We start from the raw sequence: 19008 nt of genomic DNA on the forward strand, positions 1-19008 counted from the left end.
ATAAAAATAATCTTATAAAATATTATGTGTACAATGTTTTGACAAGAACTTCTCATTTCTTCTTTTATTATTTAAAATGGGGGTAAAAATTATCATCATCAACAACAACAAAATTCCCATAACTTTCTATAATAAATTTGTTGGGCTTGCAAATTCACAAATTCCATGACTTTGAAGGTCTGGAAAATGACATTTAAAAATTCCATAACCTGTATGAACCCTAAAAATAAACTTAAGATTGCAGCTCCAATTATCAACGGAATCAAGTTGTTTTAAACAAGACATGTGTTGAAACCGTCAGCCACTTGGACACATTTCTTTTGCATTTAGAAAAAATAGCGCTCATCACTTATTGCTAAAACTGTTCCCCTAACTTGACCCACCTTGAACCGCTACATATTATTTCAACCCCTGCTGAACACTATTAAACATTCAAAACAGAGAGAGTAAAAAGTGATCTGAATGTGCTTACAATAAGGCCCTGAATTAGATCTCGAACGTTGCGTACAGTTTCCGGCGGCTGACTCGACGCAAGCTTTATCAACGTGGAGAGAAAATTCTTACACTTCTTGACATTCTCAAATACAGGAAGCGGCAATTGACCTGAAATAAAGAGAGTAATAAATTGTTACCTCTGATCTATCAGGGTTGTATCAGTTATATATACCTTGTTATTTTACAAACACTTTCTGTATAATGTAAAAGTACGACATCACAAATTTCAAACTTAGGGTTTTTCCAAAAGTGATCACATAGTACTTTAATTATTATTTTATACCTGAAGCTTTTTTTCCCCATCTATGCAGACATAGTTTAGTTTTATTTTGTGAGTGGTGGGTATAAAACAAAAAACTGCCTGCTACCTCTTTCATGTGATCAATTCTATAAAAATTAAGAAATATCATTGTTAAACCACATATTCTCATCATGTAGTAGTGTTGGTATAAAGTGTTCCACTGTCTGTAGCTGGTGGGGATTTACCCATTAGCTATGTTGGTAGAGCACAGGATTCTTATACTGAGGGTCTGTGGTTCAAATCCCCCTCAGAAGAGTTTGATATATCTATCACATTTGGAGCCGATGTTGGGACTTGGGGTGTTGTTATCACAAGAATACATTTATAACCCAGTCAGGACCCATATCAGTTCAACTGTCCGTTGATGGTCTGTGGCTCAAATTTCCTTAGTGAAGAAGGAAATGTTTTCTTTAACAACGCATTACACATTTTATTTACGGTTATATGGTGTCGGACATATGGTTATTGACCACACAGGTATTGAGAGAGGAAACCTGCTGTCACCACTTCATAGGCTACTCTTTTCTGATTAGCAGCAAGGAATCTTTTATATGCACCATCCCACGGACAGGACAATACATACCACAGCCTTTGTTACACCAGTTGTGAAGCACTGGCTGGAACGAGAAATAGCCCAATGGGCCCACCGACAGGGATTGATCCTAGTACCTTAGTGAAGTTGAATGTATCTGTTATCATCATATAATGCAGTATCCAACAGATACAGCACAATTCTTACCCATCTGAGATGCACTGGTTGTGACTGCCTGCGGAGTGCCAACCAACTGTATATTATGAGGAGAGCTGGTGGGATGTGGTGCACCCACTGGTGTAGAGTGTTGTAGCACATTTGGTTGGTGTTGGCGAGGCTGACCCTGCTGTACAGTCATGATCGTCTGACCAGCTGTCGGCCTGCTGGTCTGTTGTGTTGTGGTTGCCTGGAATCATATGCAGAATATATGTATTACCACATACAACTAGCATTCTGAAAGTACTGTTAAAACAATATATGTCCCCCCAAATTGTTTGAATCTCCTAAATTCAAGAGCTGCAACTCTGTAAAAAAATGGGTAAATCATAATGAATGTTAAACTTGATCTGTAACAGTACATGATACAGATATATACAATATTACATCCTAATATCTTGAGACATTGCTAAAAAAATGTAGGGAAAACTAATTTTTAAATCTTCTAAATTCCATGGGCAATAACTCTGTGAAAAATGGGTACATTGCTGTAAACGTCTAACATGATCTGTAACAGTATCTGATACAGCCATACACAAGATTCCAGCTCATTGTGAAAAACTAAGTGGGACAGATGGATGGAGAGGACAGAGATGAAACCTACAGTCCCATAACGATTAGACTGGCAGGGGACTAACAATGCACCATCAAATATTCTGTAGGCAAATCACAAAACTTCAATGTCAAAGAAATAGGATACACGTATTGTAATGTGAAAAGGATTTGACATTAATTATTAAAGGTTAACTTCATAATAAAGTTGATGTCATATACTAACCATGCATTCAGGGGTGACAAACACTGTGTGCACAACTTTAAAGAAACTGTGCATTTACTTTTTTCCAACTTCATCATTTTAACAACAACAAAACACTTCTTTACATAGTTATGAAAGTTATACATTAATATCACTCAAGACACTACAGGAGTGATTATGCAGCCATTATTTTGAGGAGTGCGAAGTCTTACTCTCCTGGGTTTAATAAAAACCAACACCGTCAACTTACTCTGACTGCCTGTATTTTTGTAGCCGAATGTGGCCCGGCTCCTCCTTGGTTCGTAGTTGACACCAACATGAGCTGCCCCTGTTCATTTCTCATAAGAAGAGTTCCGGGTGGTAGTTGAAAACCAGATGGAATAGTGATCGTATTCTAAAAAATAAAATTAACATATAGTCTTAACTACATGTAGCTCAAAGTGAAGCAATTTTTAGCATCATATGATGAACTGGGAGTGTAACGAAGAAGAAGTTTGTTTTGTTCAACGACACCATTAAACACATTGATTTATTAATCATCGGCTATTGGATGTCAAACATATGGTAATTTTTAAAACAGTCATAAAGAGGAAACCTGCTACATTTTTCCATTAGTAGCAAGGGATCTTTTATATGCACTATCCCACAGACAGGGTAGCACAAACATGGCCTGGTGCCAAGTGGCCTAATCCAAAAGAAAAAAACTATACTGATTTACTTGGGTTTGAAAGGAGGGCATTCTGTCTTGGTGACAGATTTCCTAATAATACAAATTATGCCATTAATAAAATTATTTTAATTGTATATCGCATTAAATATATTCTGAGACTTTGATATGATATAATATAATTATAAGATAAAGATTGAACTGGCACATCACTGCGGACTGACTATGCTGTATATATAAAGTGTCATCCCCTTACAACCCCATTATTCTTCATCGTGCATGTGTCATTCGCGTGTGTCACTTTCAGTCGGTGAATACCGCCACTGGTATAAATGAATCGTACAGCATATTGGCAAACAAAACAAATAACAAACTCATTCAGATTTACTTACAATCCAGTGTTGCAAACATGTTAACGATAAAACTACCGTGGCAAATGCTGTGGACATTATTTTCCCGCGACATATTTTTAGTTTTTTGTTTTTAATTAAAAGACTGAGGAATCTCATTTGATAACAAATTTGTATGTTAAACTCAATATTTAACGACCCTTTAATCATTTGAGATTTGAAAATTGACAATTTATAATGCTATGAAATTTCTATTCTCACATTCATATATATAGTCTTGCTACGTAAACTAATACATACTTACAGACATAGACTGGTTAACTTCAAAGAGCACTTGTAATAATTGTTAGCGCTGTTTCTTTTTTTAAAATATATATACTAGTTCCTGATTTGCATTAGTGCTTTTTAATAGTGTTATTCGGCATTCTGTGTTTTATTTGTTTGTTACGTTCTGCCATGTTTTGACATCTGCAAAATACATCAATGTTAATTATATCATCTACTTCCTGTTTCAAATTTGAACTCTTATATATTAATTTCGAAAACTTAAACTTCCTGAAACTTGAACTATTTCCTCGCCCCCTTCAAGATTGAGTTATTGAAGTTTGACTGTATATATACTCTTCAAAAAAAGTAGGGAAACCTGAAATATTAATATCAACTATTAGACCAAACATACGTTTTGACCACATACATCCTAGTAAAGAACATTCAGGTCTGTTTATCAACACACCGAAACACATTCCATAGTTTGCATATGCATCACGCAGTTGCCCCGTACTCGTGCGTTGGGTGTCATTCTCGATTTTGACAATTTCCAGGAAGGTCGATTAATCACTGTGGAACATTATTTCTGTCAATCTTTTTCATTCTGTTGATCATACAGTTGTTATTGTTTTGTTTTTAGTCATTTTTATTGTTTGAATTTGCGATGCCTTGTATGCAATGTGATGAGCGTCTACGGGCTATTGGCATGCTGCAAACGGGCAGAAGTCAGTGTGAAGTGGCCAATACCTTCAATGTTTCGAAGTCAGTGATTAGCAGACTGTGGAACAGGTACCAACAAACCCAAAATGTTGACGATCGACCCCGTTTAGGTAACGACAGGAGTACAGGATCGATTCATCCGTAACCAGGCTCTAAGAAATAGAGCTCAAACAGCAAATCAAATTGTTGCAAACCTTCATCAGGCTACTGGTGTCTGAGTTACGGGTCAGACGATTAGAAATCGTCTTCATGCAGTCCATCTTCATGTTCGATGGCCACAGGTTATGCCTACCTTGACAAATCGTCACATTGCCCACAAACGTGAATGGTGTAGGGAGGCTCAGGACTGGGGTATTCGTCGCTGGTCACGTGTCATGTTTTCAGATGAATCCAATTTTACTTTGGACTTCCTTGACAGGCGTGGTCGGGTCTGGCGACGACAAAATGAATGGCACGCCAACGTCACAATGCGATTTTATGACAGATTTGGCAGTGGATCGGTTATGGTGTGGGGTGGTATCACTATGACTGACAAAACCCCCCTCCATATTCTGCAAGGAAGGGTCACTGGGCAGTACTACTGGGACAACATACTGACATCCTTTGTCGTCCCATTTGCTAGGCGTGTGGGTCGACGATTTTTGTTTTTCAGGACGAAAATGCCCGTGCTCACTGTGCATGAATCGTCAATGCTCACCTTCAGCAGCACAACATCTATCGAATGTCATGGCCAGCAATGAGCCCAGACCTTTCCCCATTGAACATGTCTGGGACATGATAGGGAGATGTGATGGTCAACGTCAAAGACCTCTGACCATGTTAGTGGAACTTGGTCAGGCGCTGCAAGAGGAGTGGAACAGACTCCCTCAAATGGCCATTGGGAAGGAAATGTTTTATTTAACAATGCACTCAACACATTTTATTTACAGTTATACAGCGTCAGACATATGGCTAAGGACCACACAGATATTGAGAGAGGAAACCCGCTGTCTATTCTTTTCGATTAGTAGCATGGGATCTTTTATATGCACCATCCCAGACAGGATAACACATACCATGGGCTTTGATGTACCAGTCGTGGTGCACTGGCTGAAGCGAGAAATAGCACAATGGGCCCACTGAAGGGGATCAATCCCAAAACAACATGGCCATTGGGAGACTCATACACAGTATGCCTCGTCGACTGAATGAATGTCTGACACATCGTGGCGGTATCACTCACTACTGATAAAAAACCCGTCAACTTTCAAATTTCACTTCAGACCCCAATCATCCTTCAAGATCTTTGGTGGTCATAAAACCTACTGTAATACTGAACTACTGGTTGCAATGTTTGCCCAATTAATTCACTATTATCATATAACCATTCCCCACAGCAAATATACCGTATAATTTTGGCAACTGTAAATTCTTATTAGAGTTCCCCTACTTTTTTGGAAGAGTATATATAGAGTTCTACTAAAACTAAGTGTCGGATCACCTAGTATGTTGCATGCATTCTGCCCAAAGTTGACTAAGACTTCGTTCCCTTTTAGGAACCTTCAATATGACCAATTTGTTATTAATATGAAATTTACTGAATGATCAGTTTTAGTAATTATGTGTCTTTTTATTTAGTTTTTAGACATTACAGTGTTCTCGCTGCTCCATTTATCGTCTGATATTTTGTCTTCAGTTGCAGATATAATTCATTGTAACTGATGATTTTTACTTTCTGTCATTTCTGTCATTCTGTTTATTCAGCAGTTCTTTATAAAATATTGTAAACTTTTCATTTTGGGGAGATGAACGCTTATAAACACAACGGAAGTGGTAGTGTTTAGCATTAAAATCATTTATCTTGAGTGCCAAATAGTATGTACACTGCCTTTACAAAAACGAAACTACTGTTTATTAGCTGGCGATAATATTTTATCACAGCGATCGATTCATTTGATGAACATAGAAATAAATAAAAATGTATCCGACATTAGGGGATCCACTTTACAAACATCTTTATTGTTTTTCGTATATCTTGAAATCTTTATTAAAAATAATAATATTAAAACTTTGATCGATTCAGCAAAACCGGAACTGCCTGTGAATGTCAGATCGATATTATCTTCGGTTCAATTAAAAGACGAGTCTGCTTGTATTTCTTATTTATAATCCTTTTTGTAGGCAAAATAAGGAAATAAGGAATATGTCTTTTCACAAAGTCTACAAACACACATCAATATGGTAACCAAACGACCCCCCACCTTATTTTTTATTTTTTTTATTTTTTTGCTTTTCGTTTATTGGGGTTTTTTTAAAGGGTGTGATGCCGAGCGGCTGCCCTCCTTTAATTTTCACCCAGCGAGAACACTGCATTATTGCAAATGTTTTTGGCATAACTCCATTTTAGCCTATGCAAAGTTTTTACATTTAGGCTTTTATAATGTAGCGAAGTCTATTCCTAAAATAAGCAAACCAAAAGTACAAACATATTGACCATAAACCTTCACCTCAAAGCCATTGTCAGGGATTGAAATGTTGAGCTTTACTTTCATTAAAGTAACTTTAATTTCCAAAACACAATATACTCTTTCAAAATTTACAGTTAGCAGTGAAGGTATACTGATGTTGATACAACTTAACAATACAACAGAGTTTCCATCAAAACACATTAACCAGAAACTTAAAACTGTCACCACTTCATGATATATGCTATGGCATGTTGCAGCAAAATATTTTTTACTCTCTTAAAATGAGGTAAATGCTTTGAAAATAAACTCTTCATGTCTATAATCCTCCAACAGCTGTTAATAATATTATGGTGGGACCCCCCCCCCCCCCCCCCCAAAAACAAACAAACAAACAACACTAACCAACCTTGGTGTTCTTATGAAAAAAGAAAAAAAAGAACATCATGCCCAAATTAGTTAGATCTGAAGACCTGATGATATGGGGAAGCACAGAGCAGTGTGTTCATTCATAGTGGTCATCAAATGACAATTTGTAGAAAGAACGTTTGTTTCATTTAACGACACCACTAGAGCACATTGATTTATTAATCATCGAATACTGGACGTAAAACATTTGGAAATTTTTCCATATAGTCTTAGAGAGGAAACCTGCTACATTTTTCCATTAGTAGCAAGGGATATTTTTTATGCACTATCCCACAGACAGGATAGTACATACAACAGCCTTGGTGCACTGGCTGGAACAAGAAATAGCCCAATTGAACTGTGTGAACTGCCACATGTTAAAAACATACATGCACCACCAGGTGTTTTCTGTTCCAAGCACAGCAAGGTCTTTTTAATGCTGTATTGTTAATAATATTAATAGCTGCTGAAGAGTTGTGGATGTTCAGAAATGTATTTCACGTTAAATTTTAGTCTAATTAAAGCTTAATATTTCAAAGGCTTCAGGGTTCTCATTCATCCAAAAATACTGAGTCCATGGACTCATCACTAAAATTGGGAGTCCACTACAAATGTGAAGAGTCCATTATGAAATCCATATTTGCAGAGGTAATAATTGTATAACAATTGACAACACAAAAATAATTGCATTTAAAATCAAATAAGTTCATATATTATATAAATATATATAATATATATATATATTATATAATATCTTACATTTTCAGTGCAATTAAAGTGTGTGATATTTTTAAGATTACATACTTTAAGAATTTGATAACTTTGCAAATTAGATGTAAATTAATCGAGGTCACGGCACTAGGTTTGTTGACATTTAAGCAAACGTACTTGTGTGACACTCCATAATTGACGTATGCATTCATAGTCATCTAATAAAAACATTTCAATGGCAATTTGACACTGACAGCTGTCCAGCATTCAGAAAACAAAAAACCGTTAAGCCCTAGTTTGTTTTGATGTAAGGACATCCAAAATGACGTCATTCGAGTTTGACGTCATTTCCATTCAAAAATACACCGTGCCACATATTCTTACGTCATTTGAATATCTAGTAATGGCGGACTGGAATTAAAGTTGCGTGTACGGTTTACAAAAACACGTTGTATTATACTATTAAGCTTAAGATTATATGATAAAGAGATTATTACCCTTGTGTATTTCGATATCGTCAATATCATATATTAGGAATAAAAATAATGTATTATGCTCGCATAATACAATTTTTATTGACGATACCGAAAAACACTCTGGTAATAACCTCTCTCTCTCTCTCTCTCTCTCTATATATATATATATATATTATATATATATCAGTGATGTCATTAAAAATAAAAATAGCAGGTGAAAATCAAATTATAGGTGGCCATTAATCAACAAAAAGTCGACAAGCATTGTTTATTGGAATTTCGATACCTGCCGACAATTGATTCAATAGCCGGCGAAAAATCGTTGGGTGCCGGCTATTAATGACATCCCTGTATATATATATATATATATATATATATATATGTATAACACCCCAGCATAAAGAATACTGTGTGGTTATTGGGTATAAAACATCTAGCTAAGTATCTAGGCAATCAACAAATGAATGATATTAAACACTAATAAATGCATGCTTTGTTACTTCTAAATTGGTATCTAATATTTATTTACATGTGTAATGGGAAATCACTCACCCTTCCCACCCCCAGCCACAAACAAAAATGTCATATTCTTAAAGGCGTATATATAATATTATACTCCCACCCACAAATAAATAGTAAGTCAAAAATAAAATATTGTTGTTAAATTTGTGTTATTTCATCATATATAATTCCCTTAAAAAATATTCTGTTGCATGTTTTGAAAATTGTATTAAATGTAATTAAATGTTTTAAAAATAAACTAAATAATACATGTGAAGGTGCACAAACATAAATGGTGACATACAACCTTCATAGACTTGTCACAGTTTGCATTATTATGAGTAACAACTGTTTGGGTGACAGTAGTTAGAGAAAAATGACGGCAAAAGTGTTGGACTTACATCGGTATACATGTATATTCATGGCAGGGATGGGGTATAGATTACTGGTGGCCAAATATCCATTTGGGAACTGTTGCATCTCAACTGGTGCAATCTAAAGGACTGGAACCACATAGTTAACACCTATGATAAATTACTCTCCTGCCTTTAATTACCATTATTTATATTTCACTCACAGTTTTACCAGAAACAAATTGTGAAAAAGCCATCAGGTCTTAAGTGAGGTCTACATTATAACTCGAAGTCACTTCTCTCAAACTTTAAGTTATTAACAGAAAAAAAACTAGATTAAATTTTTTTTTAAATAATATAATAAAATACACAAAAAAAGAACTGTAAATTAATTAACACAATATTATTTTATAATTTTGACATCTTCATTTGTGTATTCAATTTATTTGTTGTGAGAAAGTCTGCATAAAACTAGTCTCCAACAAATAACATATAATCCATTTGTCTGCCACTGTGTACAATGCAAGTGAACACTATTTTATCTATCAATTTCGCCTAACAGTTATTGACAGGTGAAAGTCAAGCTGATGAAAGCTATGTTTTCGCTCACTCCCCCGCTCACATGAGGCCTGACCATTACAATAACACTGATGCCACAGCACATCCTTCATAATATTTAGGCCAAATTAAAAATATATTTGGTTCTGGTTGTAAACATGTATGTGAAAAAAAAAACATATGGTTGGTAGGTAGGCTATAATTACTTTTTTGGTTTTATTCCTAAAATCATTGGGGATGAGGGGCAATGACATAAGGTGGAATGCCAAGGGAACTTTGCAGGAGGTTTGGAGGGGGATCGTAAAAAAAATTAAAATTATAACTGTAGCAAAATTTAAGGGGGGACGGGCCTCTGGCCTCTGGCCCCCCAGATCGACCTCTGTAAAATAACATTTCAAACAAATGTTATGTTCTCTCACTGATTTGAAGATAGTAGGTGAAAAAAAGTTTTGATTTTATATTTTAAAAAATTTACATTTTTGTTCATGTAAAAGTATTCAACATTCATTAAAATTATAAATATTTTATTTAAATAAGAAACAGTTTAAGAATTTTTTTTAATGAATATACATGTATACATACATAATTCTAACAGGTTTGACAAACCTATAGTGACAGTTCCTATAGAATGACCTGTTGACATGTTTTCAATAAATTAAGTACTATTATAGAACCGTATTTGATCATGCTTGCAACATAACCAATATACTCACAGATGTAGCACCTGGCTGTCTTGGTGCAATGCTGATCTGAGGCTGGTGTGCTGCAATTCGAATAGGAGTCACAACACGCTGCCCTGTCTTGGCATATGCACCACCAGGGGGTCTGGGACCTGCTGGCGATACCGTACTAAGATTCACAATCTGTGTCTGTGGTGGTCTCACAACCGTAACCTGTTGGTGCGGGGCCTGAGCCCGCACTGTGATAACACTAGGGTTGGTGGAACCAGGTTGTTTCATAGTCGTATTCACCATCTGCCCGATTTGAGTCACCACCGGCAGAATGTGGCCCGGACTGCTTGACTGCGTCATATTATTTAACGAATGTTCTTGCTTGACCTCTCGCTTCATTACAAATGGCGAGTTTGGCGCACTGTCATTCTTGTTAAGATGCACATTGGAAGGTTCCTGCTTAATCTGGTACACAACTGGTTGTTGATGAGGACTCCCATTATGAGAGTTCTTTATTGGTTTTTGCTCAGATGCTATACTAGCAAGATTATGCATTGTGTGGCTGGCTGTACTACCAGATATTGCACCAAGAGTGACATTCTGATTGCTGCTAGTAACACTGTTTGCTGTCACAGTATGCACATCACTATTAGCAATATTGTTTATATACCTTCCTGCATTTATAAGAGCATTCGGCACACCTGTACTGATTGCATTATTATGTTGAGGTCCCATAATGTGTACTGTGTGTGGGGTGTTTGGGGCTTTATTTGAAATGACTACATTGCCCCTCACTGCATTGACAGTGTTTACATTAACATGGTGGGTACCCCCAGCACTGGTTAAATGAGAATCTATAGAACTTATACCGATAATCTGTGATCCAGTAGTATGGACTTTCACATCAGAGTTAATGGGTGAGTTTAGTGCGCTGTTGTTATGCTGTGACACTATTTTATGGCCAGCGCCAACGTTTGTGAGATTTTGAGAAAACAGGGGAAGTGAAGAAGCACTGGTACTGTTTGTTGATGTGTTGTCTACGTGATTGTTATTTACAACACTGTCTGATAGTGTTCTTGGTGGTTCCTTATTTGTTGGAGACGCTAACTGAGACTCTAAAGAGCCAACTAACGCATTCACTGCATACTCATCTATCTCAGATGATAGAAAATCTTCTATAGAATCTGGGTCCGCCATTTCCCTAGCTCGCCAAATTTTAGACTGAAGTTGAGCATGCGCAAAGAATGGAATTGTGGGATTAATCGAGACCACCTGCAAGAATACTATTTTCTGGTAAACAGGTCCAATATTGTTAATAATATCGATTAGTGACATTGGTGGTGTGGATGATGGGTTTGTTAGATGAGTTTGTTTTGTTTATTTTTGCTTAACGAAATCTTCTAAATATGTAACGTCTACTGATCAGTAGGGATATTCTTTTTGTATGTCTTCTAAATCCAGCACCAGGAAGGAAGAAATATGTATCGACACCTCCGCACCTTTTAAATAGACGTCGGAAACGAGGTAGGGGGGGGGGGGGGGGGGGGCAGGGGGGACACTGGCCCCAACTCTGAAACCGGGTGCTGCCATATGGTTATTTCAATATGTGGTTGATAAGAGTAGAGGAAACCCGCTCCGACCACATATGTTATATTCTTATCGATAAAGCAGCAAGGGATCTTTTATATACATGTAGCCTACTTTCCTCATAGACAGGATCATTTGATTTACAAGTCATGGGGCACTGATTACACTGTTACGATTCCACAACGGCCCAAAATGTTTGGTCACACCTCCGATCATTCTCCGCGTGTAAACACGGCTAGACACCGATGACGAATATTGGTTATAGAGAGCTAAAATTAAGTATTTCGCATGCCAGGATGTAAGACATTATGTTCCATACGATTTACAGTACATATATTGCCAAAAAGTTAAAACATGAACGAAGTAACGTGATGTTTACCTTTTCAATTCCATCATTTTTACATTTAACATAAATTTATACCATTTAATAAACCACTATAATTTGTATTAGCTTTATTTAAGAAAATTCAATCTTTAATCTTTAAAATGCAATTATGATGGCAATGTTTGGTGTATTCTGTAGAATGTAGTGGTTGTTTATAAGCAGCATGTCAAAAATCAACTCAACGGTTTTGTCCACTACCCTGTGTTTGGTTTTGTCATAAGATATAGTAAAACAGTGTACGGTTTAGTTTTTCTGTGTATTCATTTAAAATAAAATATTGAATATTTTCTTGTTTGTGTGAGGTTTTTCTTTTCTTTTTAACAGCTGATGCTTTAGCTGAAAGTGAACCATATACAAAATGTTTAAAAAATAAGTAGTGAATTAAACATTAGCACTGGAAAACTTAGATTAGGACAGATAATTTACAAATAATTCCGAAAATGTAATAAAAAGGAATAAACTTCAAAAATGTGAACAACCGACTCTAATATCAGAATAATATAATAAAATAACCAGGGCAATATGATTAATTTGTATTCCTTGATATTGAAGGTTCTATAATCTCAGTTACAAATGACATATTTCGTTAGTTTTAGATTTAACTGCAAACGAATCGATCCCATACACAATCTTTGCATATATAACTGACTCAAGAATATCGAAATTGTAATATGCTTATACCGTGTAAACTCACAAAATTTCTGTATTTTCAAATCGTAAAAATCATCTTGGGAAATCGGCGAATCCACAAAATCTGACAAGTTGACTGGATTTGGCCATCAGAGACAGATATAAGTTGCTCAAAGGCGGCAAATTTGAGGCAAAATTAGCCTGGCATTTTCCACAATATATTTTTGTATACATGTACTTATGTATAGCTGAAAATATATACATTTATATAAACACCAGTCATTATGATTACCAAATTATTGGATCAAATGAAATAATTACTTATAATTAACAACTGTACGATGCAATCAATAATTTGTTACAATTACAGTTACAAATCATAGCAAATAATGAATATTAATAAAACATTTTTTATTTATTTTGCAAAGTACTATTAATTTTTCAATTTACTATGTAGGACTTTGTAAGCCTATTTAAAAAAGAAGAAGCTAAAATGGTTCAATGACTTTTGGTAGAGTTTACGTCAGCTCTAGAAAGATTCGAGGAATCCCTTCCCAGAACATTTTGAAAACTAGAAATGCAATTTCTTGCATTCTACAAATAAAATTTACCACGACAGAATGATGGAAATACATGATGATAAGTGTTCAGGCCAGCTCATGTTGCTCGAATGTCACCAAGGTTTTTGCCCGAATGAGTATATTTGCCCCAGTACTTGGGGAGGGGGGGGGGGGGGGTCCAGTTGCCTCATCGGTCCTGCCTTTGAGAATGTGCGCATAAAAGATCGTTTACTCATGCCCGTAGGAATGATATCTGGAGTGAAGGACACAACCTCTAGTGCGGGGGGGGGGGGGGGGGGGGGGGGCACAGTCATATTTGTAACTTTACACAGAGTAGGTAAAATCAACCCATACATTTTCATTCTTGAGTTCTTACGGGATTTTTTCAAAGAATTTGTCAGGGTAGTCCAATATTTGATACTCGATAGGGAATGATTAATAAATTAATGTGCTCTAGTAGTGGCATTCATTAAAATAAACTTTTAACTTTTAACTTTGAATTTTTTTTATGGTAAAACTGTCAGATTTATTATCAGGTTAGATTATGATTCGTTTATGGCTTCTATCTAAAGATTACACTAAAATGAAGAAAGAAGTAATTTGTCTACAAAATCTCACAAAAAAGTATACGAAAGTCGAGAAATTTTATCAATAACTAATAAACATTGAATAAACATTACATGATTTAGGTTTAAAAATAAACTTTTTCCATATTTTTTATGGACCTAAACATTGACATATTTTAGTTCGTCTAAAACCGGAAACATTTTCAAATATACTGGTAACAAGGTAAAATCGGGTAAACTTGTATCACTGATGGTGATGTCGATTCTATCGATAGCGGAAAGGTGACCAAACATTTTGTGCCGTTGTGGAATCGTAGCAGTGGATTAAGACGAGATAAACCCCTAGATCACTGACATCTGCAACCCATTGCACCTCATGCAAACAGAAATAAATGAAGAGAGAGAGAGAGAGAGAGAGAGAGAGAGAGAGAGAGAGAGAGAGAGAGAGAGAGAGAGAGAGAGAGAGAGAGAGAGAGAGAGAGAGACACACACAGGAGAGAGAGAGAGAGAGAGAGAGAGAGAGAGAGAGAGAGAGAGAGACAGACAGACAGACAGACAGACAGACAGAGAGAGAGAGACAGAGACAGACAGAGAGAGAGAGGAAGGAGAGGGGAGCGGGGTGAAATAAGGAGAGGGAGAGAGAGAGAGAGATGGGAGAGGGAGAGAGGGAGGGGTGGGTGGGGGAGCGGGATGGAATAAAGAAAGGGAGGGAGGAGGGAGTCAGAGAGATAGAGAGGGGTTATGGAGGGAAGGGAGAGAGGAGGGAGGAATAAACAGAGAGGGAGGACAAGAGACGGATGAGCCGATGTCCTAAGTAAAAATAGCAAACGCAAAAACCCCAAAAGAAAAGAAAACAAAACAAAACAAAAAACAACCAAAGAAACAAGGAAACACCTTACACGAGTTACGACTCGCCCAAGAGAATAAGGAAATAAATCTATTTCCGTCACTTACATATATGATATACAGGTATATAGTTTTATCTCCAAGCACATACTAGTGTTGGGCATGGGATTTAGCTCAGTCGGTCGAGTGCTCGCCTGAGATGCTTGCGCCACAGGATCGAACCACATCGGTAGATCCATTCAACTGATTGGGGGTTTTCTCGTTCCAACCAGTTCACCACAACTGCTCAAACTATCTTTGGGAAAGTGTATATAAAAGATCCCTTACTGACCAAATGTTTGACATTCAATAGCCGATGATTGATTAATCAATGTGCTCTAGTGGTGTCGTTAAACAAAACAAACCTTTAACTTTATACTGGTGTTGAAAAAAGGATGGAATTTCATCCAGGATCATCAACAATATAAACATCAGTTGACACCAAAATATCAACTTTCGAATATGTAATCGATTTAGAACATGCAAAAACTTTAGAAATTATTTGAATTAATTTGACTAATCATCGGGATAAAAACACTACAAATTTAGCCAATTTTGCTTTTACTGCCAATTTAGTATCCGTCTCCTTTGTGTATACATGAAAACGATGCCACATTTAGTTCATCATATAGAATGTGGAAATAATCATATATCGCTACAGAGCCCAATTTACATCACCGGGAAATTAAAGTCTGTTTTCAAGACACCTCCTCCCTCATACGGCTGGATCTCAGCAAGCTACGGGCGATACTAGTATCTTCAGAAGACCTGCACCCACGTCAACTCCTATCATCATGGACCAGGCAGGACACCTTCGATGGTCGTGACGGTTCATAGAGGAAAGCTATATCAATAAGCTAGACTAGACCACTACATGTACAACCACTCCATTGAGCGCCTACTGGTCGAAGGTCCTCACATTGTGAGATGACTACCGACTCTTCCGGATCCTCGCCGCCGCAACCATTTAGGTAACTCGTCAAAATCTTATGTTTGTGTTTATTTATTTTATTTTTATTTTTTATTATTATTTATTTTTTATTATTACTAAAAAAAATTAAAATAGTCTAAAACACTTTAGTTTGGCAGACGTCTTAATTTACTCACAATCTCCTGAAAACCAGAGTAGTAAATTCTTTTTGGCCTTGATCTTTATGACCGTTCATGAATCTTTTAGAAACTTATTCAATTCTACTGCAAATTCCGTCCTCCTCAAACAGTCACTGGGGTAGTCAGATACTGTGTCTAGAGTGGACATGCCTGAGCCTTCATTGCATATAAATACAGTTTTGTGAATCGTGAATCAGGCGAGTGCTCCAAAACATAGCAAGATATTCTGCTTGAAGATGGTGCTGATAAGCTCTCAGTTCTATGTATGGCACACTCGAGTCTATATTGTCAGAAAACTACCAGCCATAAGCGACTATAACAGAGATGTAACTCCATTTAAACTCCATTTAAATGAATAATGCCAAAACACATTACTAAGATTATTGTCGTGACAAGCTGATGATGACGGTGATTATAATGATCAAGACGATAACGACGATGATATAGATTGTAATGATGATGATGTCGACCACGACGACGAAGATGATGATGTTGATGGTTGTGATAATGATGATGCTAATTATGATGACGATAACGTTAGTGATGATAATTATGATGATGATGACGACAAAAGGAATCAGGAAGTTAGCCTGCTGAAAAAACTCTTGGGAACACACTGGTGAGCTAAGTCTGAGATACTCAAGACTGTGTACACAGGAGCAGTCAGACCAACATTGGAATATGGACCAGCGCATGGGCAACCACAGCCAAGACACACACACCAACAAACTAGACCGTGTCCAAAATGTTGGTTTAAGAACAATCCTTGGAGCCATGAAAAGTACTCCCATTACCAAAATGGAAAAAACCCCAGCTGGAGTCGAGCCTCTTGAGGGCAGGAGACAGGCAAAGCTTCTCACACATGCCGAAAAGATGAAGAGACAGCCAAACCATCCACTGCACGACAGGCTTCAGGACCTCACCAAAAACATGTTCAAACGAAAAAGCCTGAACCACCTGGTTAAAAAGTACCAACGCAGACGAGCTGACATTCTGACAGCCAATCCAAAGGTATGCGAAAGACTGAACCCAAGCACCTGGCCCCAAAACACTCTGCTAGGAGAGGTCAGGACCATCATCCCTGACATCACTGTGAACAAAAACTAGAGTGACATTGTGCTGAAGGCTCTGGCCATGAAGGAGATAGATAAACGCTACCGTGCAATAACCTGGACCCACATCTTCAATGATGGATCTGCAGAAAAATGCCACACGAAATGGATGATGTGGCGTCTACATCAAGAGACCAGGGGCCATGTTCCCGAAGCTGTCGGTCGTTATGCCCTAGCGACGTGGCAAAAGTACAATAACGACACCACAACGATAGGTTGAGCGACAGTTAGTCGAACGTGCAGTTACAGTATCGTTATACTGTCGTTGGAAGCATGTCGTAACATGGGAAATCCCTGTGTCGTTTGGTACAGAGGTGCGAAATAGATGCGAAACTTATCTCAGAAATTAAATTTTATATGACCTATTATATTATATTCAGTTTTTATCGTACTTCTAGGCTGCTTTTAGTGGCTAGGTTAAACATGATAAAAGTCATATTGCGTACTTATATATAAAGAAAGAAAGAAATGTTTTATTTAACGACGCACTCAACACATTTTATTTACGGTTATATGGCGTCAGACATATGGTTAAGGACAACATAGGTATTGGGAGAAGAAGCCCACTGTCGCCACTTTATGGGCTACTCTTTTCGATTAGCAGCAATGGATCTTTTATATGCACCATCCCACAGACAGGGTAGTGCATACCACATATACCAGTCGTGGTGCACAGGCTGGAACGAGAAATAGCCCAATGGGCCCACCGACGAAGATCGATCCCAGACCAACCACGCATCGAGCGAGCGCTTTACTACTTGGCTATGTCCCGCCCCTATTTCATATGATTTATCACAATTGCATTTTTATATTACAGGAAACCGATTGATCATAAATCTGTTGCGTCATCACCTAGGAAAACCGCCCCTTTGCCTGATGACCCTGCTGTCGAACTCGTCACCATCAAAAGAGAAAGGCTGAAGACTGTCCAACAAAGACTTGCGGTGGAAAAGGAACGTCTAGAAGTTGAAAAATGTGACTTAGCTGTAGAAAAACTAAAACTGGCCGCAATAGAAAGGTTTATTTCCGTGAAACAAGGATGAGATGGGAGTGATTCTGAAACAGCTTTATCATGTCTACTGTAATCTTGATTCGTTATCACAATGTCCATGCTACTTGTATTTATGATAACTAATGAAATGTTCAGACAAAGCCACATTAGTTGTTGAAGTGCGCCGATAACAGTCGACTCCGGGTAGCTATTCCATCTCTTCGCAATTGATCGTCTCTAGCATCATTGACTTCGTGATCTACCACCTGTGTATCACTTGTGTCATCAATGACGTCATTTGGGGGATCTGGGATCAACATACCTTTGCAAATGATCTCAAGAACAGCAGTTGCAACGATGACAAGGACACATCGCTTTGGAATAAACATCATGCATCTTCACGACTTATGTAGAATCCGCCATCTTGATTTCCACACACCAAAATGCCCTCTCGCAGGAGCTTCTAGTGGTTTTATGGGCTCTATTGTATGCTCTTTCTTGTCATGATACCGGCTGCAAGAACGGAGTCATTAACCATGGTCTTATAGGATATCCTGAATCCCCTAATAACATACCGCCATCAACTTGACCATTCTCAAACAATTCCGCAATTCCACTTTCTCCATATCAATGCATCAGGTGCTGCACCAGGCCATTTTGCCACGATGTCCAAGAAAACACCATTAGCTGACATTGTGCACTGAACGTTGATAGCATGGTATCCTTTGTGGCTGAAACAAAAGTGTTCGTCACGT

General features: G+C 37.3%; 1 protein-coding gene across 1 annotated transcript in view; it reads right to left on the bottom strand.

Moving 5' to 3' along the window:
* Positions 1 to 11625, bottom strand: part of LOC121388852 (transcription initiation factor TFIID subunit 4-like) — a 29681-nt gene extending 18056 nt beyond the window's left edge. The window contains exons 1-4 of the mRNA XM_041520368.1: positions 10470 to 11625; positions 2552 to 2695; positions 1536 to 1734; positions 473 to 603 (exon numbers count right to left, since the gene is read on the bottom strand). Coding sequence (XP_041376302.1) covers positions 473 to 603; positions 1536 to 1734; positions 2552 to 2695; positions 10470 to 11624 — 1629 coding nt within the window. The 5' untranslated portion in view covers position 11625. The remainder of the gene's footprint in view (positions 1 to 472; positions 604 to 1535; positions 1735 to 2551; positions 2696 to 10469) is intronic.
* Between the last annotated feature and the right edge of the window lie 7383 nt (positions 11626 to 19008).

The sequence above is a fragment of the Gigantopelta aegis genome, chromosome 14 (assembly GCF_016097555.1).
Source record: "Gigantopelta aegis isolate Gae_Host chromosome 14, Gae_host_genome, whole genome shotgun sequence".
Taxonomy (NCBI): Eukaryota; Metazoa; Mollusca; class Gastropoda; order Neomphalida; family Peltospiridae; genus Gigantopelta; species Gigantopelta aegis.